Source organism: Syngnathus leptorhynchus, chromosome 2 (genome assembly GCF_054491065.1).
Source record: "Syngnathus leptorhynchus isolate UIUO chromosome 2, UIUO_Slep, whole genome shotgun sequence".
NCBI lineage: Eukaryota > Metazoa > Chordata > Actinopteri > Syngnathiformes > Syngnathidae > Syngnathus > Syngnathus leptorhynchus.
In genome coordinates this window covers 623601-650230 of record NC_141196.1, presented here as the reverse complement: position 1 = coordinate 650230, position 26630 = coordinate 623601, and the positions used below count along the sequence as shown (strand labels likewise).

At 51.1% G+C, this 26630-nt stretch overlaps 5 protein-coding genes and 1 long non-coding RNA gene across 9 annotated transcripts; 3 read left to right on the top strand and 3 right to left on the bottom strand.

Annotated features, from left to right (window-relative positions):
• The first annotated feature begins 211 nt into the window (after positions 1-211).
• Positions 212-7150, top strand: matr3l1.2 (matrin 3-like 1.2). Its single transcript, XM_085905151.1, has 22 exons — positions 212-498; positions 1163-1897; positions 2174-2235; positions 2316-2354; positions 2820-2911; positions 2992-3050; positions 3131-3247; positions 3313-3438; positions 3513-3677; positions 3785-3909; positions 3980-4271; positions 4518-4670; positions 5005-5113; positions 5191-5207; positions 5301-5423; positions 5493-5621; positions 5691-5819; positions 5884-6014; positions 6121-6490; positions 6559-6670; positions 6740-6855; positions 6922-7150. Exons 2-22 carry the CDS (start codon positions 1244-1246, stop codon positions 6982-6984), a joined length of 3183 nt encoding a protein of 1060 aa, XP_085761277.1. The 5' UTR covers positions 212-498; positions 1163-1243; the 3' UTR covers positions 6985-7150.
• On the bottom strand, positions 7130-16813 carry LOC147059903 (uncharacterized). Of its 3 annotated transcripts, none has more exons than XM_085905114.1 (25): positions 16650-16813; positions 14576-15400; positions 14387-14448; positions 14262-14300; positions 14103-14185; positions 13961-13992; positions 13726-13851; positions 13534-13650; positions 13337-13461; positions 12933-13255; positions 12754-12832; positions 12601-12686; positions 12410-12474; positions 12229-12339; positions 12007-12132; positions 10906-11027; positions 10434-10825; positions 10121-10185; positions 9940-10050; positions 9728-9853; positions 9031-9152; positions 7696-8950; positions 7578-7626; positions 7376-7497; positions 7130-7244 (listed from the first exon to the last, which is right to left on the bottom strand). In XM_085905114.1, the coding sequence occupies exons 2-25, from the start codon at positions 15389-15391 to the stop codon at positions 7221-7223; spliced, it is 4578 nt and encodes a 1525-aa protein (XP_085761240.1). In that variant the 5' UTR covers positions 15392-15400; positions 16650-16813; the 3' UTR covers positions 7130-7220. The 3 variants fall into 3 exon arrangements, with proteins under 3 accessions (XP_085761240.1, XP_085761229.1, XP_085761227.1); XM_085905103.1 differs by having other exon boundaries at positions 14576-15555; positions 16650-16807; XM_085905101.1 differs by lacking the exon at positions 16650-16813 and having other exon boundaries at positions 14576-16642.
• Positions 16689-24888, top strand: LOC147059900 (uncharacterized). Its single transcript, XR_015065452.1, has 3 exons — positions 16689-16944; positions 17329-17418; positions 17490-24888. It is a non-coding gene; the product is annotated as an uncharacterized LOC147059900 (long non-coding RNA).
• Positions 17694-20382, bottom strand: exosc3 (exosome component 3). Its single transcript, XM_085905338.1, has 4 exons — positions 20047-20382; positions 19069-19218; positions 18838-18989; positions 17694-18359 (listed from the first exon to the last, which is right to left on the bottom strand). Exons 1-4 carry the CDS (start codon positions 20278-20280, stop codon positions 18152-18154), a joined length of 744 nt encoding a protein of 247 aa, XP_085761464.1. The 5' UTR covers positions 20281-20382; the 3' UTR covers positions 17694-18151.
• On the bottom strand, positions 21544-24822 carry cox18 (cytochrome c oxidase assembly factor COX18). 2 transcript variants are annotated; one of them, XM_085905284.1, is made up of 7 exons: positions 23844-24815; positions 23330-23693; positions 22922-23022; positions 22688-22842; positions 22366-22481; positions 22196-22303; positions 21544-22118 (listed from the first exon to the last, which is right to left on the bottom strand). In XM_085905284.1, exons 2-7 carry the CDS (start codon positions 23660-23662, stop codon positions 21957-21959), a joined length of 975 nt encoding a protein of 324 aa, XP_085761410.1. In that variant the 5' UTR covers positions 23663-23693; positions 23844-24815; the 3' UTR covers positions 21544-21956. The 2 variants fall into 2 exon arrangements, with proteins under 2 accessions (XP_085761410.1, XP_085761404.1); XM_085905278.1 differs by having other exon boundaries at positions 21544-22303; positions 23844-24822.
• Positions 24849-26630, top strand: selenot2 (selenoprotein T, 2). The gene is made up of 6 exons (XM_085905349.1): positions 24849-25070; positions 25357-25467; positions 25532-25658; positions 25734-25821; positions 25956-26083; positions 26155-26630. Exons 1-5 carry the CDS (start codon positions 24889-24891, stop codon positions 26078-26080), a joined length of 633 nt encoding a protein of 210 aa, XP_085761475.1. The 5' UTR covers positions 24849-24888; the 3' UTR covers positions 26081-26083; positions 26155-26630.

The following is a 26630-nucleotide window of genomic DNA, read 5'->3' as shown; positions in this document are numbered from 1 at the left end:
TGAATGTAACTCTAATCAAATGAATCCATGACTAAATTTCATCCAAACTCCGCAGCAATAGTTCAAGCCATGAACAAGTCTTGGAGTGCCACCTGCTGGTACCGTACCGTAACGCCACGCCGTGCTTGCGCATTGCATCGTCGATAGCTCAACGTCTTTGGATCCTTTTCCTTCTTGGTCGTCGAAAGAAAGCGACATCAAGTGGACATCTGTTTGGCATTTGCTGTCAGTAATGTCCTTCACATCGAGCTGGTGTTTCATTGACTTCCAAATGTCCAGTTGTACTGAATTTCTTTGAGCAATTGCCAAGACTCTTCTGGATAGCTAGCTATCCTGCCCGAGGCAAAACAACACAAGCGTAGCATCCTTGAGTGACGTCACTACGTTGCCGACGACGACATATCGCGAGAGTTGCGCGGTTGGTTGCTCGGGCCGCCGGGCAGGCACCATTCGCGGCAGCAGCAGCTTTGAGCAAGCAGACGACACTCGGACGGACGGGTAGGAAGATATAACCTTCACATTTATTTGATACTTGAGCCGCCTGTTAGTCATCATTTAGCTGCATTTGAAATATTCATGGCCCACAGACGGTTTCCCCCACCGGCTAATGCTTACGTTAGCTCGCTACCATGTTTCCATTTCTTGATTTAACTTGAAACACTTGTGCATTTGAACTCGGAAGCGAATGCTGGTTCGCACTTGCCGCCAAGACACATTTCAAGCACTGGCGTAGCCTACTCGCTGCGATCGATCTACCGACCGCGTTAGACTTCATATCAACACCATGTCGGACCTGCTAGCATGTCTGCTAATTGTTAGCACAAGTAGCTGTTAGCACGACTGCTTCCATGTTGTATGTAACATGTCGGTCGCCTTGAAGTGGACCCATCGCGGTTGGACCAATCTTTTATCTCTGTTGATTGTTGACGATGTTCTTGCTTTTACGAAGCGGTTCTCTGACCACGTGAATCTTCTTTTCTACTTCGAGCTTCCTGCTTTGTATCTGCAGAGGATGTTTGTATTCCGGTTGTCCTCCTCCTCCTCCCGCTCGTCCGCATGCTTGCGTAGCAGCGGTCAGGCCGGGGTCGGCTGCGAGTGATTGCCGGTCTCGGCGGTCACGAGCGAAGACCACAATGTCTGCTTGTCCTTCACTCTCTTTCAGGACTCCACATGCCTCTTTGCCTCCAGACTTGACTTTGCGTCGGAGACCTCTTGAACTTGTTCTCGCCGTCTTTGACCTGCGATGGACGGAGCTTCGAAAGGCTTCGCATCGGGGCGGGGCCACCTGGCCGCCGCCGCCGAGTCCTTAAGCTTCGGCATGAGCGAGCAACGGCAAGTACGCCAGATGGGCGGCGGCGGTTCGGACAACCAGGACGGCGGCTCTCTCATGCCTTGCGGCGGTGGCCCTCTTGGTGGCACCATGAAGCTTTTCGCCAGCTTGGGGCTCTCACCCTCCGATCTGGATGTTCTGGCCCAGATCCCTGAGAAGGACATCAGCGTGGAAACGCTCCCGCAGATCCTCCTGCAGCTCAAAAATCGCAAGACGGCCCGGGGGCCGTCCTCCTCCGGCTGGGATGACGGGGGCAGGATGCGCGGCGGCGGCGGTGGCGCCGCCTCTTTCGGTCAAGGTTCGGGCTCTTCCGACTTTGGCTTTGCTTCTGTCAGCCACGGAACCGGCTTGAATTTCGGCGGCGGAAGCAGAGAGACGTCGTACGCTGAACTTTTGCACCGCGATTCCTTCAGCGGTGCGCAGGGGGCGTCGCTCTCCCAGAGCGCCTTCCCGCAGCGCAGGAAGGGCTCCCCGTCACTGGGAAAAGTCCAAGACTTTTTGGGAGCCCCGCCTCCCCGATTCCCACACGTGTGCTCTCTTTGTGATTTTGACGTGCATTCCAACATGGTGAGTAAAGCCCACTCCTCCTTCCCGCTGCCTGCCATCTTTTCGTCACACGGGAAGCGGCCGCTCTGTCGCCCTTCCTCCATTTGGTCTTCTTTCCGTCAAGAATGCTCTCCTTTTTCATCTTTATCTCACACATTAATGACAAAAGTTCACTTTGGACACACATACTACACGTTGCACACGACTGGGAACAGTGTGGTGCGGGTCGGTTGCCATAGCAACCTGCGTGCGTGCGTGCGTGCGTCTGTGTGGGCTCATTTTGGTGTATGCGTGTAGGAGTGGAGCCAACACACCAACGGACTCCGACATGCCGAGAACAGGCGTGTGCTCCTCAACATGTAAGTCAGAAGCAAACACTCGTCATCCGCGTTGGCGTGCTTTAGATGACGACCGCCGTCTTTTTGTCGTGACGTCGCAGGTACCCAGAGTGGGATCTCGGTGGGGCTCCAAGCAGAAGGTAACCGAGCCGGAGCGAGTGGCCGCCGCCGCCGCCATCTTTGTGGAATTGTCCAAACAAACTTGAAAGTCCATTCAGGAACAAAACAATTCATGTCTAATCTGTTTGTGCTATAAAGTTAAGATTGTTGTGAAGTTAAAAAAAAAGAAAAAAGTGGCTCCTGGGCTGGCTATGTGGCCAAACTATGGAGAGAGAAAAAGAAAGAAAAGCTGCCACTTACAGTCCGGAAAATACGGCAGTGAACCTTTTAAGAGATGCTGCCGACTATGGGAAAGAATTTGAAAACAAGATCACATTTAACATGTTGCAAATTTGACACATTGAGCATTGAAATGAAGTCTTGCCATCGTCTCAATTTTGCCGGCCCTTCAACCACAAACGATGATGACCCTAATTTTATTTTTGGCAAACATCTACGATTCTGCTATGGAGTCTTTCCTGTTTTTATGCCGCTCTGCTTTTTAGCCCCATCATGGAGTCCACCAACCTGTCGGCCGGTCTGCTGGGACCCGCGCCCTCGGGGCCAGGCCCGGCGGCCAGGATGTCGTCCGGTTGGGGTGAGATCCTTTCCATCACGTGATGGTGTGATGACCAGCGCTCTACATTCTTTTCTTCTTTTTTTTTTTGCCTGTGTCAGGATCGGGACCGGCTCTGGGTCTCGGCATGTCGCGGCAGAACCGCTCGGAACCAGACGTGGTCGGTGTTTATATATTTCTCGATGTGACTTTTTGGTGCACCTTGTCGGTCCTCTGTGATTTCCCCAAAAATCCCCACAGCTGAGGAGCAGGGTGGTGGTGGTGAAATACGACAGGAAGCCGCTCAGCAACAAAACGTTGTTTTCCTTCGCCGAACCTTTCGGTCGTCTGCAGGAGCACTTAGTCCTCAAGACCAAGGTATGATTTGTTTGGGGATTTTTTTTTTTTCAAAGAGCGGCCGCGCTGACTGTTGGCCTTGGCAGGCGTTTCTGGAGTTGGAGACGCATGAGGAGGCGATGGCCATGGTCAACTACTACCAGCAAAATTCCGCTATGCTCTACGGGAAGCCCATCACCTTCTACCTGTCCAGGAGGCTGGTAGTCATCCAGGTGACGTCGCCGCGGCAAGCCGCCCGCCCGGCCGGCTCCGTCCTGACGCGCCAATCTATCGTGACCCCGGGCAGAAGGAAGATCGCCCGTCGGACCGAGCGCCCTGGGACGCCCCGCATCGCGGCAGCCAGGTGGTCTTCTTCTCCAACCTCCCCAGAGAAGAAGACAAGAAGAAGGAGCTGCTGACGGTGGCCGCTCGCTTTGGCGTGGTGGAGAAACATCTCTTCTTGACAGACCAGGTGACACGCCGCCCTGCTCACAAACAAATGACATTCACCTCTGGAGATGTAGAAAAGGCTCAACCTCCTACTTGTCTACTTATTTCCTCCCGCTCACACCACCACAGGGCTTCATCCAGTTGGGACGACCCGAGGACGCCGAGATGATGGTCAAGTACTACACGGTCAATACGCTCACAATCAAAGGGCGAGCCGTCCGCCTCAACATCTGCACCAAGTACAAGACCCTCAAGTGAGTTGAGTCCGCGCCCACGAAGGCCACGTCGCCGGAACTGCGCCTTCACCGCTTTCTTTGTCAACAGCATCAACCGCAGACAGAAGGAAACGGGAAGCAACTGGAAGGCCGACAACAAGAGGAGGTCATCTCCACCCCGCTCGCCTTCCAGTAGCCGAGATGACGAGAACAAATCGGCTTCAGAGGGCGAGGCGGCGGCGGACGACGACGAGGTGGCGGCCGGAGTGCGGGAGGGTGAGGATGTAGATGAAGGCGAGGAGCATCGGAGTGCCACGGGTGCTGACGAGGAGGAAAAAGTTAGCGAGGAGGAGGAGGAGGAAGAAGAAGAGGAGAAGGAGCCTGAGGGAGGAGACAATAAGGTGACGCGCTCACAGGCGGCAAAACGGGGCTACGGCTTCTGAAATCAGACCAGTCCAAATTTTGAAAAAGATCAATGCTGATAAAAAATTGCTCTTTTTTTTTTTTTTTTCGAGTCAAGACAATTTGTGTCATTGATCTAATGAGAAAAAAAGTCGACCCAACATTTGTCACATCAAATCATGCGGCGGGCCGTATCTGGGCCTCCACTTTGACACTTATGTCGCGGAGGATTCACACCTTCACAGGCTCCCGACGATCATGCGGATAGCGTCCCCACGGAGGCTGACTTGAAGGACCACGATGTCACGGGTGAGACGCCTGCAGATGCCCAGCTGGGGGACGAGTCCAAGGAGTGGCCGACCCAAGCGGAAAGTTGCCTCGAGCAGGCAACGGGGGAGGTAATTTATTTCTTCACCAAATATCCTGGGAAAGGTCGGGCATATTACTCAAACACACCTTTCAGATGACCGACCTTTCCGTCTTTAACGTCCTTTTTTTGTCGCTCACACTTTTCCGATTTTCCGTCATAATCGTTCCGATGAAAACACTTTGTGTGCGGTAACGTGCAAAAGTCACTTTTCCCCTCACGATTGATGACATTTTTTTTGGAGCAGTCACCCGACTGGACCGGTTTAAGGCAAATCATTTTTCGAACGGAGCATTTATTTACACGAGGAGAAATGGCCAGCAAAATTTCGCTCAAAACCCTGACGGCGGTCTTTGCGTGGTCAGGATGAGGACTTTCTGGAGAACATGGAGGACTTTGTGACACTGGACGAGCTCCCCGACGAGGACGAGAAAGAGGCGGCGGCGGCGGATGAAGACGAGTCCGACGACATTGGTAAGGCGCCGCGAGAAGGCTGGCGTCGGCGCGATGATCACGTGACGACGATGCTCAGTCTTTCTTCTTCTCTGCAGACCCGTCCAGGAAGGGGGTAGGTGTCGGCCGGCGCGACCCGCATCCATAACTGTGAAGCCTCCAAATGACGCCTTTTGAAGACAGCGAGTGACCTTTTCCCTCCTGTCAGGGGCTGCGGGTGGTCAACATCCAGGGCTTCAGGCGAGGCTACAAATTCCTGGACGAGTTGCTGGGACTGGCGACACCCTTTGGGAAAGTGGTAAAGCATCTGGTTCTGGACTGGAGGCCCGAGGTAGAGCGAGTCCGCAGGCCGACGGTCGCCGATGACGCTTTGACTAACGCACGCTCCGTACCTCGTCAGGCCTTCCTACAGTTTTCCACCGAAGAAGAAGCCCGGGCCATGGTCAAGTTCTACAACGGCAACGTCATGGCATCGGTATGCGGACGCCCGGTCAGGGTCAACCACTCTTTGACCTACCCGACCATCCAGGTGAGGATGACTGGCTCGCCGCTCAGCTAACGGCGTTCGGCTAACGACCCCGACTCGCTGCGGTTGCAGTCCGGCAAAGGCAGGGTGGTGTACGTGGGCCAGCTGCCCAACGGCAAGTACGAGGATGAGGATGTCCTCAAATTGGCTGAGCCCTTTGGCAAAGTCAAAAAGTATTTCCTGAATCCCATCAAGAGAGAGGTATGAAACTCAGCCAGATGCTGGACAGCGGTCCCTCCGTTTGAACCAAAGTCTTTGTCTGCAGTGTTTCCTGGAGATGGAGAAGGCAGAGGCGGCAGATGAAATGGCCGAAGCGTACAAAACCAACCAGCCAAAGTTGAACGGTAGACGTCTCCTCGTCTACGTCAGCAGGAAGTACACGCAGCTCAAATACGGGTGAGCTCCGACGGCGGGAAAATATCTCTCCAGTCCCACGGGCGCACAGCTCCTGTTTCTTCTTCTTCTTCTTCCAAAGTGAAAGTAATATGAGGTGTATGTGTAGCCATAGCTGTCCCAGCACCACCAAGAGGGCGATAAGCGGCTCATCCTCCAAATCCTCTGAAGAGCCTCCAGCCAAGAAATTAAAAGAAGAAATGAAGAAATCCAAGGACTACGACGAAGAGACGCCGAAAGACCTCAAACCTCAGGAGGAACAAGAGCAGCCAAAGCCCCAAGAGGAAATAACGCTAAAAGGGGAGGAGGCGCCGGCGGCGGCAACGGACAAACCCGAGGCGGAGCTTGAAGAGGAACAGAAGAAACCTCAAGAAGACGAGCAAATGGAACCTCGGGAGGAAGAAGCTGCACCAAGCTCACCTGTGAAGATGGAAGTGGCCACCCCAGAGAAGATTCCGGATGTTCCCGTGCGCCAGGAAGTGAGTTTTGTTCCCATGCTGCACTTTTGTGTATCCATCCGCTGAATGGTTTGCTTTGTTTGATGCAGCTGACGGAGGAGCCGTTAGCTGATCAAAACAAGGCTGGCTCCCCCCCGCCTGTTGAAAGTCAACCCGCGGCCACTTTGCCGCTGCCACCGTACGACCCCGACAAAGCTATCGGTAAGCGAGCGGCGGTGGCAGTCAGTGTCTTCTCGCTAACAAACCTTCTGGCTGGTGTGCTTTGTGCAGGTGTGGAACACATCAAGATGGGTTACTACTGCCGCGTCTGTCTCCTTTTTTACTCCAACGAGGACGTGGCCAAGAAGACTCACTGCAGCAGCCAGATGCATTACGACAAGTTGCAGGTGAGGCCCCGCCCCGCAACAACGGCCAAAAAAGGTCAATGCGAGTGAGGACGTTTGTACCTACAGAAACATCTGGAGAAGGAACGAAGCAAAAGGGAGAAGAAGGGAGCCAAGAAGCCGAGCGCGTGATTTCCTTTTTCGCGACAGTTTTTCTTTAGACGCTGACCTTGAAAGATAGACGTTTGACGTTAGCTTGTTGTCATGTAATGTCGCCACGCTCGCGCAGTCAATTTCCAGTGTGTGTGGACTTATTAAGTTAGCATGTTTTACAAAATAAATGTTTTACACACTTCAAGTCATGGAACTTTATTGTAAAGTAAAAATGGGACAAATGAAAAGTTGACCACGTGTAGAACGGCATTCCCTCAGGTTGCCATTTTCATCTTCTCCTGAAATGAAAAGGCTGCTTGTGTAAGTCTGTTTACAACATTTGGAACACCCCCGCGCCCCCCCCAAAAAAATCTCCAAATGACCTTCAATCTTCTGTTGTTTGTTTGTTTGTTTTTGTATACTGGCTCACCCAATACTTGAAATGGTGCTGACGACTACTGCAGTGCTGCACCTTGGCTTCATCCTCGTCAGCGTAGATCAGCTGACACAAGTTGCAGAAGTAGCCAACGACTGGACGCACAAACTGGATTCCTGCCAGCATCGAGGAGGCCACGTGTAAAGGCAACGAGGTCGCGGAGAAGCTTGCAAGTCCTAAGGAGGTGACTACTTACCGATTGGGTGGAGGGGTGCGGTGGGGGTACCTGAATTTCCATCAGCTTCCTGAAAACACACCAGTCATCAAAATGCATCGATGTCACCCAAAAAAAAAAAAGTGAACCGAAGTCACACCTGATTCATCAGATTCTCATCAGACGTTTCACTACTCTGCTCTTCATTTGGGATCTTTCCAGCCACAGAAGTGTCATCGGGAGACGCTCTTCTCTTAAGTGTCCCGGCCAAGTCCTTTTCACGGCTTGGGTCTTCCTGCGGGGAGTCGGTTACTTTGGGATCTTTGCCGGACACTTGATCTGACCCCTTTGAAGAGAGGCTTCCCCTCTCTGGATTCTCTCCACATTTCTTTTGCGTGGTCCCAACAGCCTTTCCAGACTCCACCTGGCCTTCTTCACAAGTCTTTGTGGAAACACATCTTTTCTTGATTTTTTCCAACTCGCTGTTCTCTATTGTTCGTTTCCTGGTCTTTGGCCCATTTCCCAAAGGGTTTCCACCTTCTGATTCAATCTGTACAATCTTCAGAGTTTTCCTGCTTTCCTCTGTAATCTTTCCCTCTTCTGATAATGTTTCCAGAGTCATCTCACTGTCTGGCTGGTTCTTCAATCTCTTCTCACCTTCCAAATTCTGTCGAGCCTTCCCATCTTTCGGTTGTTCATTGTGGGCGTTCCCACCTTCTGAAGCATTCTCTGCTTTATTCTTCTCACTTTCCGATTTGTTCTCTTTGGACTTGACATTGTGGATGTTTTCACCTTCTGATCTGTTCTGTGGAGTCTTTGCGACTATTGTTTGGACACTGTGAGTGTTCTTGCTGGCTAGTTTATTTTCAAATGTTTTCTTACCTTCTAATATGTTCTTTGTCGTCTTGCTGTCGTTTGATTGGGCACTGCCGGACTTGCCTTTTGGGGGTTTTTCCTCAACAAGCTTTGTTTGAACATTGTGAGTGTTCTCCGTGTCTGGTTTCTTCCCAAATGTGTTCTTACCGTCTGACCTGTTCTTTGTGGTCTCGCTGTCGCTTGTTTGGGCATTGTTGGTGTTGGGTTTATCTTCAAGAGTTTGTGACGCGATGCCCTCTGGCTGACTTTCTTCAGTCTTCTCAGACTCTGCCTTGATCTCAGTCTTTCCGGACGGTAATTGGACGTCGTTAGAATTCCCGCACTTGGACGAGGACATAATGTCTGAAGAACCGCTGGATGTGGATTTGTTATCTCGGGTCTTTCTGGTTGGATCTTTCTCCTGAGCCGTTTTTTCTTTCTCCTGGTCCGATGCGGACGAAGCCCTTCTTCCTTCTTTGTCTCGGCTCTCGCTTTTCTCACTTCGGCCGCTCGCTCCTGTCCGCTCACCTGTCTCGCGCTCGTCCCAGTGTACCGCCGTGCTGCGAACGAGCACAAAGGTTAGCGCCACCGCTCGCTCGCCCGCCATACCGGAAGGAGGCGAGACGACCCAAGCGCTGACCCATTTCTGAGGCGGCGATATTTGTTGGAGATCAGGACGACGGTCGGAGTGTCCTTGAAGTAAACGTTGAGTTCATTGACCATTCTTATGGCCTCTGAGCTGCACGACAGCTCGAGGAAACCCTGAAAGACAAGTTTGCAAGGTCAGTTGTACACAATGTACAATGACAAAGCTTTCAGATTTCAATTCATTCCATTTTTTTTTGTACTTAAGGTCCAGTTTGTAGTGTTCAAACCTCTTTGTGACACGTTGAAACTTTATGACCTGAGAGTAAAATATTCCAATACCCGTGGCATTTAAAGCGTAGACGACTGGCAACGTTCCCTCTTTGGAACTACTGCACCATGAATAAGGCTCGATGGCATTGGAGCTGCCTCGGTGCGCACGGGTCGAGTGTGGCTACATGCCCAAAAGAATGTAGTGGCGTCAAGACTACTCAACTCCAGCTTTAAATTGGCAAACTAATGATTTCAAGTCCCCTGGAGTGCTCCTTTCTCCAACACACCAGATTGACATGATTAGGATCTTTATCAGGCTTCTTTAAAGCTCGCTGGTGAGCTGAGGATTTAAACCAGGAGTGCTAGCGGAGGGAACAATGTAAAACATGCAGGACGCCGGCCCCTCTAGGACACGCCTGCCTAAGAGGAACTACTCCAGCAAACCAGCGGTGACGCCAAACCGGATCGATTTGCGCTACCTTTCGTAGGCCACGCAGAAGATAGTAGCACACGGGCCTCCCGAGGCCCTTGGCCAGCTTGACAAAGTCGCCGGCGTTGCAGTAGGACAGCGGAAGGTCTTTGAAGTACACGACCCGAGACACTTGCTGGAGGAGAACGACAAGCGGGTGAGACGCTGGGCTGGGCCGGGCCGGACCGGACCACCGGCGGGAAGCTGGCCGGCGCTCCGTACCCGGCCGTGGCCGCCTTGCCCTGCGGCGCAGTCACGGGACGGCTCGACAACTTTACTGCTCTGCTCCTGTCCAACTTCATCCAGCATGATGTAATCCTCCAAGTCCACTTCCTGCAGCGAGGCAGAGGACAACTTGGAAAGGTGGACCTCGAGCTGCGTAACAGGTAAGCGACGTCCTGACCTCGTCCGACGTGTCCTCCGTTTTGTTGGCGCCGTGGGCCTTGCGATCCTCCCCCTTTTCTTGGCCTAAAATCACACATGAGAGGCAAGGCACTGAAAAGACAAAAATCACATTTTTAAAAAGTAAACAAGTGGTCAGATCAGTTTTAAACGAGTGTTCCCACCTTCTGAAGAGGTTTCTGGTTTATTCTCAAGAGTCTTCTCACTATCCGATTTGTTTGCGCTTCCTGATTTATTCTGTGGAGTCTTTGTGACTTTTGTTTGAACATTGTGAGTGTTCTCAGTGTCTGGTTTATTCCCAAATGTGTTCTTACCGTCTGATCTGTTCTTTGTGGTCTCGCTGTCGCTTGTTTGGGCATTGTTGGTGTTGGGTTTATCTTCAAGAGTTTGTGACACGATGCCCTCTGGCTGACTTTCTTCAGTCTTCTCAGACTCTGCCTTGATCTCAGTCTTTCCGGACGGTAATTGGACGTCGTTAGAATTCCCGCACTTTGACGAGGACAAAATGTCTGAAGAGCCGCTGGATGTGGATTTGTTATCTCGGGTCTTTCTGGTTAGATCTTTCTCCTGAGCCGTTTTTTCTTTCTCCTGGTCCGATGCGGACGAAGCCCTTTTTCCTTCTTTGTCTCGGCTCTCGCTTTTCTCACGTCGGCCGCTCGCTCCTGTCCGTTCACCTGTCTCGCGCTCGTCCCAGTGTACCGCCGTGCTGCGAACGGGCACAAAGGTTAGCGCCACCGCTCGCTCGCTCGCCATACCGGAAGGAGGCGAGACGACCCAAGCGCTGACCCATTTCTGAGGCGGCGATATTTGTTGGAGATCAGGACGACGGTCGGAGTGTCCTTGAAGTAAACGTTGAGTTCATTGACCATTCTTATGGCCTCTGAGCTGCACGACAGCTCGAGGAAACCCTGAAAGACAAGTTTGCAAGGTCAGTTGTACACCCAATGACAAAGCTTTCAGATTCTAATTCATTCAAATGTTTTCGATGCACAAGCGATTGTACCCGACATTCTTCCATAGGTGGGTAAAAAAAAAACGAGCTATATTCGAATCAGTGTTTTTCATGCCATTTTGGTACGACATTAGGTGTTTGATCTCGGCCCACACAACAGCAATTTCACGTCTGAAATATTTTGAATTTCTTTAAAAAAGACAATGACCTAGAAGAGTCGTAGAAAAATGTCAACATGTTTTTTGAGGAATAGCTGGAATATGAAAAGAGAGCGATTTTTTTATGAAGGTATCTAAAATATAAAACAACCTCACTCGTGCATCTCGGGGTAAAAACTAGGGTCAGGGATTCAAACTGGGGTAAGGGGTTCAAACGAGGGTTTAAAGCTAGGTTCTGGGCTAACACTAGTTTAAAACCCTGACCCTAGTTTGAAACCAAAAGCCTAAGCCTGGTTTGAAATCTGAGTTTGAAACCTTAACACTAGTTTAAAACCTGAGTTAAAAACCCTAATGCTAGTTTGAAAGCCTAACCCTAGTTTAAGGTCAAGTTTGCATTGTCAAAACCCTTCTTGGGTCATGTTGAAACTTGATGAGCTGATATTTTTAAAAAATGACTTTCTCTTTGGCCCCATCTCATGTATGGCTTGAAAGTGGATTTGGAATGATTTCTTAACTCGAAGCAGCCAGACAGGAGATGTGAGCAAAGGCTCCCTCCGTCAATCGCACCTTTGCTCCCTAACGCTCTTGCAGAGTAGTTGCGGTCGCTTTGCATCAAAGCGTTCAAAAGAAGAGGCTCCAGCTGTGGCATCGAAAGAGCTAACAGACGGCGCGCCGCCTCTTCCTGTCAAGTCGTCAGGTAAATCTATCGCCTCGGACTTTTGAAATTCATTGTACAAAATACAACATCTGACTGACTTTTTTTTTTTTAACCAATACCTTTCGTAGGCCACGCAGAAGATAGTAGCACACGGGCCTCCCGAGGCCCTTGGCCAGCTTGACAAAGTCGCCGGCGTTGCAGTAGGACAGCGGAAGGTCTTTGAAGTACACGACCCGAGACACTTGCTGGAGGAGAACGACAAGCGGGTGAGACGTTGGGCTGGGCCGGGCTGGGCCGGGCCGGACCGGACCACCGGCGGGAAGCTGGCCGGCGCTGCGTACCCGGCCGTGGCCGCCTTGCCCTGCGGCGCAGTCAAGTGACGGCTCGACAACTTTACTGCTCTGCTCCTGTCCAACTTCATCCAGCATGATGTAATCCTCCAAGTCCACTTCCTGCAGCGAGGCAGAGGACAACTTGGAAAGGTGGACCTCGAGCTGCGTAAAAGGTAAGCGACGTCCCGACCTCGTCCGACGTGTCCTCCGTTTTGTTGGCGCCGTGGGCCTTGCGATCCTCCCCCTTTTCTTGGCCTAAAATCCCACGTGGAGAGGCAAGGCACCGACTTTGGTTCTCATGAAGAAAATGCGCACGATTGATTGCGCAAGACCAGCTCCTCAATTCAACCGATGAAAGATCAGGCCAGTCTTCTTCCTCACCTCCGTCCGCCGTTTCCAAACGGTCGTCCTCCAGGTCGTCGCCAACGACAGCCATTCCCTCGATGTCGCTGTCATCTTCCACGGAGCTAGAATGTGAGGTGGAAGGAAAGGCGTTAACCGGCGACACGGTGGACATAAATCACCCTAACCTACTCGGCGTCCGTGTTGCTCAGGACTTGGTCAACGCCGTCGGCTTGGGAGAGTTTTAGTGACGCCGAAGCGCCACTGGATGCTGTGGACGAGGACAAACTGTGGTTAAGCGGGACCGATGACTTGTTCGGGATGAATGGACACATGAGGATTCTTCTGTCTTTGTTTTTTTGTTTTTTTACCGCTCATCTCGGGCTTCTGCGCTTCTGGCATTTTGGCACTTGAACTGCTGGACTTGGACCTTGCCTTCCTGTCTGTGAATCTGGACCTGATCTTCCTGTCTCTGGACTCGGAGCGCTCCTTTGAGCCCGTCTTCCTTTCACGGGAAGTTGACCTGGCCTTTCGGTCTCGTGACTTGGACCTGGCCTTCCTGTCTGTCTCCCTGGCCTTTCTGGACCTGGCCGTGTGGTCCGCCCTGCTCTTCTTGGACTCATCTGGTGTGTGGTCTTCATCTCTGCTCCTCTCAGTTGAGTCTTCCTGGTAGCGTTGAGCGAAGGCGCTTGTTCTGGAAGCGGGCGGAAGGCAAATTCGTGAAGCTGGGCCAATGAGGAGCAAGCCAAGCGCCCGACCGTCGGGTCACACTTACCTGAGACTGGAGGTTTCTACGGCAAATGTAACCCGGAGGACGTTGTCTTTGATCCTCAGATGCTTGGAGGAATAATAATTGACCAACTTTTCAGCGTCTTCCAGATTTTTCATTTCGACGCATGCCTGGTAGGATTCATTTGAGATGTGGTCAAAAAGCGGCCGGGGATTCTCTTTGTCGCAAACGCGCACACTCACCTTGGACCGCCCGAAGAGCGTGTACACGATCGCGCCGAAGCGTCTGACAACTCTGAGGAGGTCCGACCAGTCCTCGTTTGATTGCGGAGGCGGTGTGAAGCTGACCACGCAGGAGCTCTAAAACCAAAACGAGGCAACATCTCAAGGGGGACCAGCACTCGGCCGGTTGTCCTTTCGTCCTTTGACACGCACCTTCACAATGTTGAAGACATTGGAGATGCTGAAGTCTACCTGCTGCTCGTCCACATACGGAGGACGCCGCTTGTGGATCGCCACCGACTCCCGAGCCTGCTCGGCCGATTTGGATTCCGCAAAGGGCTGCCGACGACATGGTTTGGAATAGTCAAGCGAGTTGACACGTGTCGCGCGCGCTACATTTGCGAGCAATCTGAAACGGAAGCGGTCGCTCGTCAATGTCACGGCTTACCTTTTTCTCTGGGCTCTTTCCAGCTTGCGACCCTGGTGTACAAGTCAAGTCAAGACAAGAAGTACAGAAGGAAGACCAAATGTACATGAAAGACAACAAGTCCGATTTGTTGAAAACAAGCGCTAAAGGCTTGCCCACTTACTGCTGCTGTCATTGGTGGCCCAGAAAGTCTCTGGGTCTTTCCTCCGCCTCGCCCCCAGCCCCACCTGAGACTGTCGCTCATCTCTTCAATGACAAAGCTCACGTTAACACTTTGAGTTAACCGCGTCCGTTGTCTCTTTGGCAAGCTCGCCGCACTAACCTATTGGGCGTCTCCTTGCGGCAATCCCACGTGGGAAAGCTGAGGACGGACGGACGGACAGACAGACAGACACGTTAAAGCAACAACGACGATCAGGAAAACGGCAGGAACGGGACCAAACTCACCGGTGCAGCAGGCCGAGTTGACCGTCAGCATGCCGACTGCTGTTGATGTGTTTCCTCCAGTCCTGAAACAGAAAAGGCCCCGTCAATTTTTTTCCGTGCCTTCTTCTAGACTCATTGAAGATCGCTCAACCTTCGTTTTGCCAGCATTCCCAAGGAGGCCATCCGGGTTCGGGCTCTCGGGCTACTTACCTCCAATGAGATTACACAGGCATTACACAGAGAACACGACGTCGGGTACGTCTGAGGCTCCACGCTGTAGAAATCCTGCACTTCCTGTTTGGACGGTGCCGCAGCACTGGGAGGCTGGCTGGCAGAGGCGTCAGGGTGACCTCGTTCCGACCCGGTTTCCCACCGCCTCTTGTCCAGAGGCGCCACAGACCTGTCAGCTGGGCTTGGCCGCTGGGCCAGGGAGAAGAGGGAGGGAATGGTCGCTGCTGCTGCTGCCGCCGCCGCCGCTGCTGCTTTGCCAGGCCCGGCTTCCGCAAAGTATCTGGCGGGCCTTTGGGTCTGGGAGGGCGTGGGCTCGCTTCTCGGATTCTGCCAGCAATCTCGCCACTCGCAAAGCGGCTCTGCGGGAAGGGCTGTCGGCTTGATGTGGTCCAGGGGGTACTCGACCACCCGACCGCTATACTGATGCCAGCGCTCGACAGGCAGGCTGGGAAGGTCAAAGGAGGAGACGGGGGGAGGATTGGGTGCTTCTCTGTTGGATTTAATCTGACGGACAATGTGCGGCAGTGACTCCACAGTGAGTTTGTCCTCAGGGATCTCGGCGAGGAGCGCAAGGTCGGCGGGCTCCAGACCGCAGCTGCTCAGGAGGCTGAGGGCGCTGTCCATCGAGCTGAGCGGCAAGGCGGGCGCCGATGTGGAACTTCCAGACTCGGACCCATAGTAGCCCCGACGATCCGGCGAGGAGCGGCGGTGGCGCTCAGAGAGGCCGTCGGGACCCGGACTGGGTCGGAAGTCAGTGTCAGGCATGGGCCTTCGCCCGTACTGGTGGTGAGACATAGCGGGACGCTGCACACAAATGCCGGGGAAGACCATAAACACAGGACAGGATCAGTGAAGCGGGGTACGAGCGAGGACGACCCGTCTGGAAGCTCAAAGAGGATTAGACACGTGGTATAGTTCCGTGGCAATGCATCAGGAACCTTGGGAGAAGTCGTCGGGTTCTGTTTTTCGTTTTTGTCAAAGAGAAAAACAAACAAACAAAGGCTGATGTTTTTCCACGTAAGGATGGCACGGCTAAAGCATAAGATGAACGTGACTGACGAACCGCAACGAGTCCATTATCTGGACAACAAAAACGCTGCTCACAACGGATTCCTTTGGCCTAAAGTGGAAAGCGTGCTTTTCCATGACAGCACTGGTTCCTGAAAATGCATATACTTGACAACAACGGGGGTTAAGACTTACTGTTTCCAGGCTGAAAGAGATTGAGATCAAACAGGAAAGTTTAGACGCATTTCGGTTCGGCGTCAGACAGACAGACAGACAGAGAAAAGAAATTGGGCTTTCCAGTGCACGTGACAGGTATTCTGCAAACTGACACAGCGGCAGCAAACGAACCAACAAAAGAATCGAGGTGATTACTAACGTGTGTGACTGACTTGACATAGCTGTTATTTCCTTGTTCTTCTATCTGTCCTAGTTTTCATCACAGCTTGGCAAGTTCTCCAAAGATCAAGTCAAGTTGTAGGACTCCAATATCTCCCAAATTTGTAGTTGACAAAGCCCCTTCAAGGTTTTTGAGGTGAGCAACGGCATGGCTCTTATTGGAAAAGAGTTGTTGTTCTTCCACACACCTCTTTTGACTGGGTCCCTTATGTGATATGACTCTGAGCCCCCAATCCGGCTCATGACTCAACCACCTGATATTTGGTCATGACAATGTATGTTAACCACTTTTCTTTCTCTATGCATGGCAAGTGTACTAATTTACACTGATGACTTCTTATTTTCCCCTCGTTTGACTCGATTTATAATACCGGACATTTGTACATGATTCTACTTTAGGAAAATATTCTGTTGGAATTTTCTCTTTGAAATTCATTGTAGGTTTGTTACGTCTGCCTGTGACGCGAGGATTTACCTGGCAACTGAAACTGCTTGATTCGGGGATTAATGAGAAAACTTAACTTGCACAACAATGTTATCGTCTGATTCTGTGTTTAGCGAGATTTCGGATGCTAGCTGATGTAGCATAAACAAGCTTCGAAGGCTCCGGTCCTTCCGCTCAAAACACAACACAACACAACAAATTTACCTAAAATGTCAACAGCGGCTGAGGTCACGCAGGCATGACGGGGTCCGAGTTATGCTTCGATATTAATTCGAACCACAGGTTAAGCGAGGAGCGACCCAAATGTTCATGTCAATATAGCGGCGGCTGTAGCACTGAGACCTACGTCACTTCCGCATTGCGTGCATGTCGCGACCGATGCCGCAAATAGAGTAGCTCTTCTAGTTCTTGTATTATTTTTATTTGGTTTATCTCGGCAAGTACAACATCCTTTTCCATTTTGTTTGACATGACTTGTCGTAAAGGGAAGCGGGTTAAGGTAATTCTGCTTATCTCGTGCCGTCCCGATTACAACCAAGGTTTCACTGCCAGACACGCAATCTATATATAGATTACTGCAGTACTACCATAATCACGAAAAGAGAAACAAAAGAAAACAGAAGCTTGACCAAGATAACATATGGCGTTCCCTGATTCTTTTCGCTCAGAAATGTAAAAAAAAAACTTGATTGTGCTCCTCCCTTGTACAAGTAAATCAATTTTCCGTATAATTTGTATTTTGCACGTCTGTGTGCCGTTCCCCGAACTTCTTGTGGTTCGAATTTGGACTCCGTCGTGATTGCCTCAACTCGCCGGCTGTTTACAATTCAGGTACGCTCGCTTGTTTTTGTTTCATCTTCGCCATCTCGGTGACTGCTTCCAGGAGATGTTGGACGAGGAAGAGGAGGCAGACTCGCTCATCCCAGCCAGAGACCTGCGGGACGCTCGCGGTCAGTGGGCAGACCGTGTGACGGTGAGGCAGGCGGCAGGCAGTGGTTCGGCACAATTGACAAATAATAAACAGCTCATCGAACCTTCTTTCAGAGCATCCTGAACCCGAATGCCAAGGACTTGACGCCGGGCATTCAGAAAGACATCATGTGACCGCGCAAGATGCACGCAGCAGTGGCGTTCGATTGGCCACCGTACTGCTGGTATGGTAGTTGCATTGCCGTCCGTCCGTCTGCTTGCTTGCTTGCTTGCGGTTTAAGGTAGGTGCTGTGCTGATGCACAAAACTACAAAATATATTTTTGGTAACTGTTTGAAAAGAAATGTTTATTGAAAAAAAAATTAACACTTGTCTTGTACCTGACGACAATGTTTGTTTTTTTTAAATGGTAACGTCGCAAAACTCAGTCTCCATTTGTCGTGCGTTCATTTTTGTTCACCTTGTAATCCAGACAAAAAGGTCCTTTTCTCCGCGTGAGGATTTCTATCCATCCATTATTTCTCAAAACATGACTTGAAAGAGGGACAATATGAAATAGTAAGATGCCGTGAAATCAGTCCTATGACCAAGCAGAAATTCAATCATGACATTAAAATAGATTGTGTGCAGAAAAAAAAATGGTCACATTTTTACTGATATAAATCAGTACACACACACCTCGTCCCTAGAAAAAGTCAATCGGCTCGCTGGTACTGGCACTCTGCCCCCCCACCCCTTCCCAAAGCCATGGCCTGTGTGTTGGGCGCCTCCCCACCTCTAGAGTGCCCCCTGGGCCAGTCTGCTAAAGATCTGGCGCCTCTGGGCAGGCGTCATGTTCTCGCAACTCTCCAGCAGGTTGGCTAAGACCAGCGTCCGGCGGACACTCGAAGACTTGACCCACAGACGACCGTTCATCCCCACCACCATCTCGCACGGGAACAGCTGCTCCAGCTCTGCCCGCAAATCACTGTGGGGGGCCAACAACCTGAGATGGGGGAGAAAAAGAGCTTCAGCGCAAAGGGCTTTTTTATCTTAGGGACTATCGAGGTCAATCTATAGGTCCTCTAGAGCAGTGTTTGTCAACCTTTTTTCATTCAGGGCACACCTTTTCATTGGAAAAAAAAAAATCACCAACAAAAATCTGTTAAGACCGAGCCACCTATATAAACAATATAATCATTCTTATCAAAGTGTCTCTTGTCTTAACGTACGATGCAATTCACTCCCTGCTGCCATCTAGTGATAAGGAATCATGACATGATTACGCTGCCAGTCACCACTACAGCACAGACAGTTGCAGATAACGATTCATTTGTTTTCCAAAAATATTTTTTGTCGGATCATTTTCCACGGCACACGATAGCACAGTGGTTGACAAACACTGCTCTAGACCTGGTGACTGAAATGAACCATTTGAAATTTCAATCACTCTGCTCTGGCCTGTGGCTACGGTGCGCGCATACCGTCTGGCGAGACCCAGCGAGACCCTGAAGAGGAAACCACCTGCTCCAAACACTCCCATCCCATTGGCCCGTCCTGCACTGTCCACGCAAACAAGCTCTGCCTCCATGTCCTTGTTGGCGACTGTCAGTTGCGCAAACAACAGGTCGCCTACCTAAAACAGGCAGAGGTAGTGCTTGGGTGTCACACGGGTGTCCAGTCAGCGGCTTCTGACGCTCATGGCACAGACGCACCTGGACATTAGGTCGGTTCCTCTTGGTGGCGCCTTCGAAGGCCAAGTAGGACAAAGACGCCTGCTCGCTTCCGCCGATGTCCACCTTGAACACGTCGCCCGACTTGGCCGTCACGATGCCGATGACCGTCTCTCCTTTGGCTGGAACGTACTGAGGGAACGCAAACACGCACTCTCAGCATCTTCACAAGGATTTCTTACCCTATCAAAAATTGGCCATTGGTGACATGACCTGCACAAACTTGCTGTTGTTAAGCAGACTTTTAACTCTTAAGTAATACTTGACTTTTCGGGTGGCTATATATGTAAGCGTGGTACCACGTGAAGCTTCTCAAAACGCGAGTACATGCCAACCCTTCTATTTGATTTGTCATTATTACGCCGGAGCCGATCGCAGTTGTCGTAGGGCAGGGGTGTCAAATTCTTTCTGTTGTAGCGGCCCGCATTGTAGTCGTAGTTTTCTTCGGAGGGCCCTTATGACCGTCAACCCGAATAAATGAGTTTTAAAAGTGACGACAATTTGCAATTTTAGTAATGACGTGAATTTGATGCACAATTTGTCTTTGCGGGCCACCTTAAATGACGTGGCGGGCCATATCTGGCCCCCGGGCGTTGGGTTTGACACGTACGTTCTACACCAGTCATCTATACAGTCAAAGCTACAAAGCAAACTGACAAATAATTCCTTTTCAAATCAGATGAGTCAAAACTGGTCAAAAAACAAAAAAAAGACTGTTGAAAGTGAAGACAATTTGCAATTCTAGTAATGACACACAATTTGTCTTCGCGGGCCGCATAAGATGATGTGGCGGGCCGTATCTGGCCCCCGGAACTGGAGTTTAACACAGGTGCTCTCACGGTTGTCGCCTCTTGATGACGTTGGCAACGCGCTTCGCTCTCCAAGGTTTTTGACCAATTCGGACGCGTAAGAGAGCAAAAACGAAGACATTTGTTGCGCGTGTTGTGTATTGTTTGTCACCCTCTTGTGCTGGGCGTCCACCCAGAACATGGCTGGCTCTTTGTGTCGCAGAAGTCCGCTTTTATACACTAATAGCCGGTCGCCACTGCGCCGCAGCCCGGGCCCGCAAACCACCTTGTCCGCCTTGGAAGGGCCCGCTAGCGAGATAGTGTCGGCCTTAGCTGTCGTCTCCAAGCAGAACTCGTCTCCCGGCAGCAGAACCGAGCCCACTTTGGCTTTTAATCGAGACAACATTGTGGCGTTGCGCTCACGTGTGTAGCGAACGCTACTGCACTGCTTGTCTGTTTGTATTGACGCGCCGAACCAGCTCGCAGCGACACCTCGCGGACGGGAGGAACAACCCCCCCCCAGTCACGTCCTTGTGACGCAGAGCACTTATGAGGCCGTTACCAGGTTGCAGCGGTCATTTATCTCAGGGCCGTATTTTGCTATTGGCGACCACACCAAAGAGGAAAAAGAGGAAAGGAAATTTGACTTGTCATATGATAAACGGAAGGCGCACGTTTGCACGAATTTAAAACACCAATGTTCCGAGAGTGATCTCTGTGAAATCATGCATTCTCTAGAAAAGCTTGAGGCTCCGGCTAAAGTAGAATATGATGAACTGTGTGAAGAGTTCTCTCCTTCACAGGAAGTTAGGCAAAACGTTGATGCTTGCTTAGCCGCGTCAGGAGATTTCATACAAATAATGAGGGTACGCCTTATTTATTTTACGACGGCTTTGAGTATTTGGACAAGCGCTGTATAAAACCGATTTATTATTATTTAGGCTGCGTTTGCTACTGCGTAGATAAATCTGTGTATGGAGCTACAGCTAGCTTCCAGATCATCTGTTGTCAGTAGCGTAGACTCTGCCTCAGGAGAGGAGCGAGAGTGACGAGCTAAATAGCGAGAGGAGCGATTGGAGGCCAAAAGTTCATTGGGCAAAATCTGGTCAACGGCGCACACGCTAACCGTGTTTTAAAGAGTGGCTTTGGGTTGACTTTGTGCAATGTGTGCTTGTAACGTGTTTGTCAAGTACGCGGTGATGTAAATGTGAAAGTTCTGTCATGTCATCTGTTTCCTTTCATTTTGCTAGTTTTCAAGGTGTCTGTTCATTTATGAAAAGATTCAATATTTGAACATCAGTACGAGGATCTTTCGACCGGGAGTAGCTACATTTCCAATGAGCTTCAAAGAGGCTCAAAGAACATCCCGTCCCGTCCTGGCTTCTAAATTAAACCCTCGGGGCCGGACTTTGCTGCCGACCTACCGACTGTTGTCCAAGATTCCCCACTTCAGGCTTCGTATCTGCTGCCACCGCCACAACCACTGTCAACGCTGATGGGCCTGCGTCGACGAGATGATTCAGGTTGTAACTGCGCATCTTTCAGTGTTTGTGTGTGTCTTGAATTGGTTTTGAGTTTAAAGCGCTTTCAGCGGTGCGCTGCAGTTGCGCCATTGGACAAAAATGCGCAGCAAAATGGCGTTTTCTTTGGGGGGGGGGTTAGAAACGGATTACACCTCTTTCTTTTATTTGTAATGGGAAAACATGATTCGGAATTCGAACGATTCACTTCTCAAACAGTCTTCTGGAACGGATCCGTGGTCGAAAACCAAGGCTCCGCTGTATAGACATTTGAATTTTGTCTGTGATCTGGACTTAGGACCATTCCGGGACCAGTGACGACGGCGTGTCCGAAGGAGCATCTTTGTCTGTGGTCATCCGCCAGTCAGAGATGCGAGTTAGCTCAAAGTCTGGGGTTGCATCCTTTTTGCTGAAATAGCTCCCCCTCGCCACGTTACATGGCTTTGCTTGCAAGGCTGGGTTTCACCTCATCTTCCAAGCTCTTTCTTTGTGTTTCAGTTGGACCCAGACCCGGCGGTGGGCTTGGGCACCACTTCCCGCACAGCCGCCGTTGACTTCCCGTTTACTTGCGGTACTTCCTGACGACGGCGTGCATCAGGTCTTTGTAGGGCGTGTCGGAAGGCCGCGTGGGAAGTTTGAGGATCTGGCGAAGAGCGGGAGCGCGAAGCAGAAGATTGTGACTGAAGCCCACCAAGCTGGAGCACCACCAGTAGAGCGCCATCGCCTGGAGGGATGGAAAAAGATGCCGGCCGGACATTCACTTCCACTTGATCCATTTGCTCCGAGGTGGGGCAAACTCACCGATGGGACGCCGGCGGCGATGGGGATCATCAACAGGGACAACATTCGCAAGGCGTTTGTCACCGCCTTGTGGACAGACGACACGTTGGACCTCTGGAGGGAAAAGAGCTGAACAAGAAGATGATGATGATGACGACGTTGTTTGACATTATCGGCCGTCAATCGCATACCTCCACGATGAACAGATTGGTCAGCCCAAGGGCAAGCGGCAGAAGCCACGTGGAGTCTGGCGACGTCAGGTCGGGGAACCACAGAGCGCCCCCTGTGGCCAAAGAGGCGTGGAGCACTGAAATGAAAACTGGGCTTCAATACGTGTGGAACTCCGAGGGAAGTATTACCCCCCCTCCCCAAAATGGAAATCAAACCTATTTCTCATCCTTTTTGCTGATCTAAACCAATCAATTTCCCATAAAGATGGACCCGTGTACATGTGGCTATTTGAAAGGGTGACAAAGTAGGCCTCGGCCTCGTTTTAAGTCCGAGTCGACTCACACGAGTGCGGCGCGCAGAGATTCCTGAAGGCGAGCGACAGGCCGATCCAAAGCGGCAGCTGAACCCAAACGAGCAGCGACGCCTTGAAAGGGTGGCAGTTGTCCCTCACGTACAGCTGCGACACCAAACGCCGCAGATTCTTCCGGAACTGGAAACTAAAGGCGCCGGGAGCGAGCGCTGTGAGTTTGATACCGAGACGAGCGCCGGGATCTGGGCCGGCGGCGTTGTTCTTACCGACTCTGCTTGTCCGTCCAACCTCGCTCGCTGGCCCTCAACGACACTTGGTACCGCAGTCTCTCGGCCAGCGTCGCGATTTCCGTCTGCAGCGCCTCTACCTGCAGGTTGCCGTGGTTATGGACAACGGAGATGGGTTACGGCGGTGACAAAAAAAAAAGCATCTGAGAAGGACTTGTCTGTCCTCTGAAGGTGTCTCACCGACCGGGACATTTGGAGGCCGATTTGCACAATTTGTGTTTTTTTTCCTCACCCCCCCCCCCTCCTTTGTACCATTAATATCCGTGTTAAAAGTGCCCTTTTGATGAATCCCTCAGGATTTGTTGGATAAGGACGTGTGGGATTTTCTAGAAGATAAACATCTCCAGGGAGGACGTGTCCTTCTAAGTGCAATTTGTTTGGTGCAACCTTGGCGAGCACGCGCATCTGGTAGGCGGCAAGAGGGAGGGTGACCAGCGTCCTGATGGTCAGGGTGCTGAAGGCGATGCTGAGCCACCAGGGAAGACCGCTGGTCTGCTGGACCTGGATCAGGAAGTCCTCAGCCAGGCGCACGGGGGCCGAGAGCGCCGCCTGTTCGTACCAACCGGGATCCGCGCTCTCGGACGACGCGTGGCGGACAGTTGAAGAGCAGTAGGCGGGAGGAGGAGGAAGAGCAGGAAGAGGAGGCTTTCTGGCCAAGGCACAGCCGCACCACGCTCTGACCGGAAGCCGCAGGATGTGGAGACTCCCCAGGGTCAGCATGGCGCCGGCCGTCCCACTGCGAGCTTATCAGCTTGATTTTGGTCATCACAAAACGACGTGTTCAAATGTTTGTGGGAATCAACAAAGTGATGACATAGAGTACGAGTGCAATAAAGCAATCAAAACAATTGCTCCTGAGGGCTAAATAAGACAAAATGAACGTCTCGTATTTTGTACTCACCTGCGGGTGGTCGTTCTTGTTGCGTTTTCACCTTTTGCTTGCTCGGCGGTCCGCAGTCGGTAAGGAGCGTCGCGGTGTTGGTGACGTCACTTGTCCTCAAGCGGCGGTTGGATATGACGTCTTCATCAAGTGTATTTTTGCGCTTTGCCTCGTTAATGTTTTTTTTTCATGTCTTTGCTGATGTTAGCATTTAACAGCCACATTCAAAGTATACAAACAGATCGTTACAAAGGCATCTTTTTCTAATAAAATGTATGTTGTGTATCTTTAGCTGAATGTAATAATTTTGCGCCAAATCCCAAGTTTAAGGAGAAATAAACGAAACAAATAACATCGGCTTGCAACATTGAGTGCTTTACCAAAAAGAATTTCAAAATGAATCACAATAAAGGCTTAAAATGTAAGTGAAGGTACTTTAGCGCTCAGTTTTTGTCTTTTTTTATTTTTAATATACCTACATTTTTAGGGGGGGTTCCAGAAAGCAGGTTCAACATACTCTGAGATGGGAAACTGAGTATTCGGTTCCAGACAGTGGCGGCCCTGATCAATTTGGTGCCCTAGGCAAGATTTTCCCTGGAGCCCCCTGGTCGTAGTGTGCGGTGTATACGCACCACGCAGACTCTCGGAGGGCTCGACTAAATGTCTTGATGTCTCGCAGACCCCCCAGTCGCCCTAGGCAATGTCCCAATGATCGTCACACACACATCTGGGTGTGGTGAAATGTGTCCTCTGCATTTAAGCCATCCCTGTGTGATAGTTAGTGATAGGGCCGCCCTTGGGGATAACCCGAACATAGAATAGGCAATGGCCTAGTTTGCCTAGTGGTAGGGCCGCCCTTGCCCCAGGTCGCCACATTGTAAATGAGAAGGTATTCTCAATTGATTTACCTGGTAAAAAAATTGAATTAAAAAAAAAACATTTGGCTATAAGGATAATGTCTTAAAATCTTAATGTCAGAATGACAGAAAAAAAAATTGAAAAGCGTGCCTGGCTTTATTGTAGAGGAGCCGGAGGCGGAAATCGGACGCGACCTGCAGTAGCCAAGATGGCGGAGTACGGCCAGGCTGGGCTGCTAGCGGCGCTTCTACTCTTCACGGCTCTGACGCTCCGCGACGTCTACGTTGGCAGGTCGAGCCCGCAGCAGGTCGCAGCCGGGCCGGAGATAGAGCTCGGGAGGGCGGCCAAGGCGACCATGTATAGCGGCCCCGTGCTCAAGTTTCAGTACTGGTGAGCCTAGCGGTAGCAGCTAATAGTTAGCACGCACACGAACAACGTCTTCAAACCACATTTGAACATGGGCGCCCTGCTTAGTTGCTCCACTTTCAAAAGTCAGCTGATGTTTTTATAAGCAACATGCCTTCTGTTCCGTAGTTAACGCGACATTGGTTATTGATTTGTTCCAACTTGCGTAGTAAAGTGCGGAAGGGAAATGTAGAAGTGCCTTTTTACTTGGAAAATAATCACAATGTATGCTTCTTAAAGTGAGTGGCACATTGTGTTGGTTTGTATGCAGCATCTCCTGAGGCTACAGCAAAGTGTTCCAGGAGTACTCCAGGGCCATCGGGCAGTTGTACCCCGACATACGCATTGAGGGGCAAAACTACCCCCCCTCCTCCATCAACAAGTATGCCCACTGCAGCCAGCGCTCGGAGAAGTTTGCGTGACGCGACTTTGTGGCTCCCTTTCAGATTGTTGGGCAGCGTGGTGTCGTATTTGAAGCTGGCGTCCATCTTGTTGATCGTCAGCGGCCAGACTGTGTTTGCGATGCTCGGTGTGAACACACCCAGATTTTGGACGTGGACCCAGGACAACAAGGTGAGCGCTTCACCCAGCAACGAGCGCGAGTTCGCATCCCGGCATCGTCTTCAAGCCTTCTTTTTCCTCCGTCAGATTTTCTCTTGTCTGATGGCCTTCTTCCTGTGCAACATGATGGAGACACACTTCCTTTCCACTGGAGCTTTTGAGGTCACACTCAACGGTGGGCCTGATTGGTCCATCACGTTGCATGAAATACTGCTTCTGTTTGGTCCACGTCTTCATGTCAAACATGTCTCCGATGGATCTTGCGCAATGTCCTGACCCTTGTGCTCTTGTCATTGGCGACCGCCTCAGACGTGCCCATCTGGTCCAAACTGGAGTCTGGTTACGTTCCCAACATCCAGGAGATCTTCCACATCCTCCACAACCACCTCAACATCAACCGGGTGGACGGCGCCGCCGGCTTCACCTCGCATTAGAAGGTCAGCCGCCTTTCTCGCTGCCGCTTTCTTCTCACCGCCATCAACGAGTGTGTGCGTGTGATTGTGTTTAGGTGCGTCCCGGCTCAGCGGGACCATCAGCCGCCGGCATCCATGAAGGTGGGGTCTCAAAGCAGAACTCTGCAGGGCCTCGCCAGAAGTCTCTCCCGCCGACGACTGAGTGCCGCCGCCGCCGCCGCCTTGGGATTACGTGATCCGTCAGCTCTGCAAATTTTGCGATTGATTGAAGAAGAAAAAAAATCAAATGTCTAGCGCCGGAAATGATGAAAAAGTGTGTCTTCACGTGCGGTATCCCGCTTGGCTCGTACACTTTTTGTCCTTACTTGTAGGACAACTCTTCAACTAGCAGTACAAGTGCATGTTGTTTGTGTGGCAGAACTATTGTTGTAGTTTCTCGTGTATGACAACTTGACAAGTGACACGAGCGTGATGTCTGATGAGCTTTGAGCTGTCGCAGGATGGCGTAAATGGCATGTATTCATCTTAGGCGTTCAAGCCTTTTTGAAATAAATGTTTGATGTGATAGAAA

Excerpts from the sequence above, each read along its gene's own strand:
- LOC147059903 (XM_085905103.1), bottom strand. The coding sequence starts at position 15,427 with ATGGTCTTCCCCGGCATTTGTGTGCAGCGTCCCGCTATGTCTCACCAC. Across the intron at positions 10,051-10,120 it reads CGGAGGACACGTCGGACGAG|GAAGTGGACTTGGAGGATTA; the intron begins GTCAGGACGTCG and ends GCCTCGCTGCAG. Across the intron at positions 7,245-7,375 it reads AGCACCATTTCAAGTATTGG|GAGAAGATGAAAATGGCAAC; the intron begins GTGAGCCAGTAT and ends TTTTCATTTCAG.
- cox18 (XM_085905278.1), bottom strand. The coding sequence starts at position 23,662 with ATGCTGACCCTGGGGAGTCTCCACATCCTGCGGCTTCCGGTCAGAGCG. Across the intron at positions 23,023-23,329 it reads AGATGCGCGTGCTCGCCAAG|GTAGAGGCGCTGCAGACGGA; the intron begins GTTGCACCAAAC and ends GGCAACCTGCAG. Across the intron at positions 22,304-22,365 it reads CCAATCTGTTCATCGTGGAG|CTCTTTTCCCTCCAGAGGTC; the intron begins GTATGCGATTGA and ends CTTCTTGTTCAG.
- matr3l1.2 (XM_085905151.1), top strand. The coding sequence starts at position 1,244 with ATGGACGGAGCTTCGAAAGGCTTCGCATCGGGGCGGGGCCACCTGGCC. Across the intron at positions 6,671-6,739 it reads CGACCCCGACAAAGCTATCG|GTGTGGAACACATCAAGATG; the intron begins GTAAGCGAGCGG and ends TGCTTTGTGCAG. Across the intron at positions 6,856-6,921 it reads TGCATTACGACAAGTTGCAG|AAACATCTGGAGAAGGAACG; the intron begins GTGAGGCCCCGC and ends TTGTACCTACAG.
- exosc3 (XM_085905338.1), bottom strand. The coding sequence starts at position 20,280 with ATGTTGTCTCGATTAAAAGCCAAAGTGGGCTCGGTTCTGCTGCCGGGA. Across the intron at positions 19,219-20,046 it reads TGGACGCCCAGCACAAGAGG|TACGTTCCAGCCAAAGGAGA; the intron begins GTGACAAACAAT and ends GCGTTCCCTCAG. Across the intron at positions 18,990-19,068 it reads GGAACCGACCTAATGTCCAG|GTAGGCGACCTGTTGTTTGC; the intron begins GTGCGTCTGTGC and ends TGCCTGTTTTAG.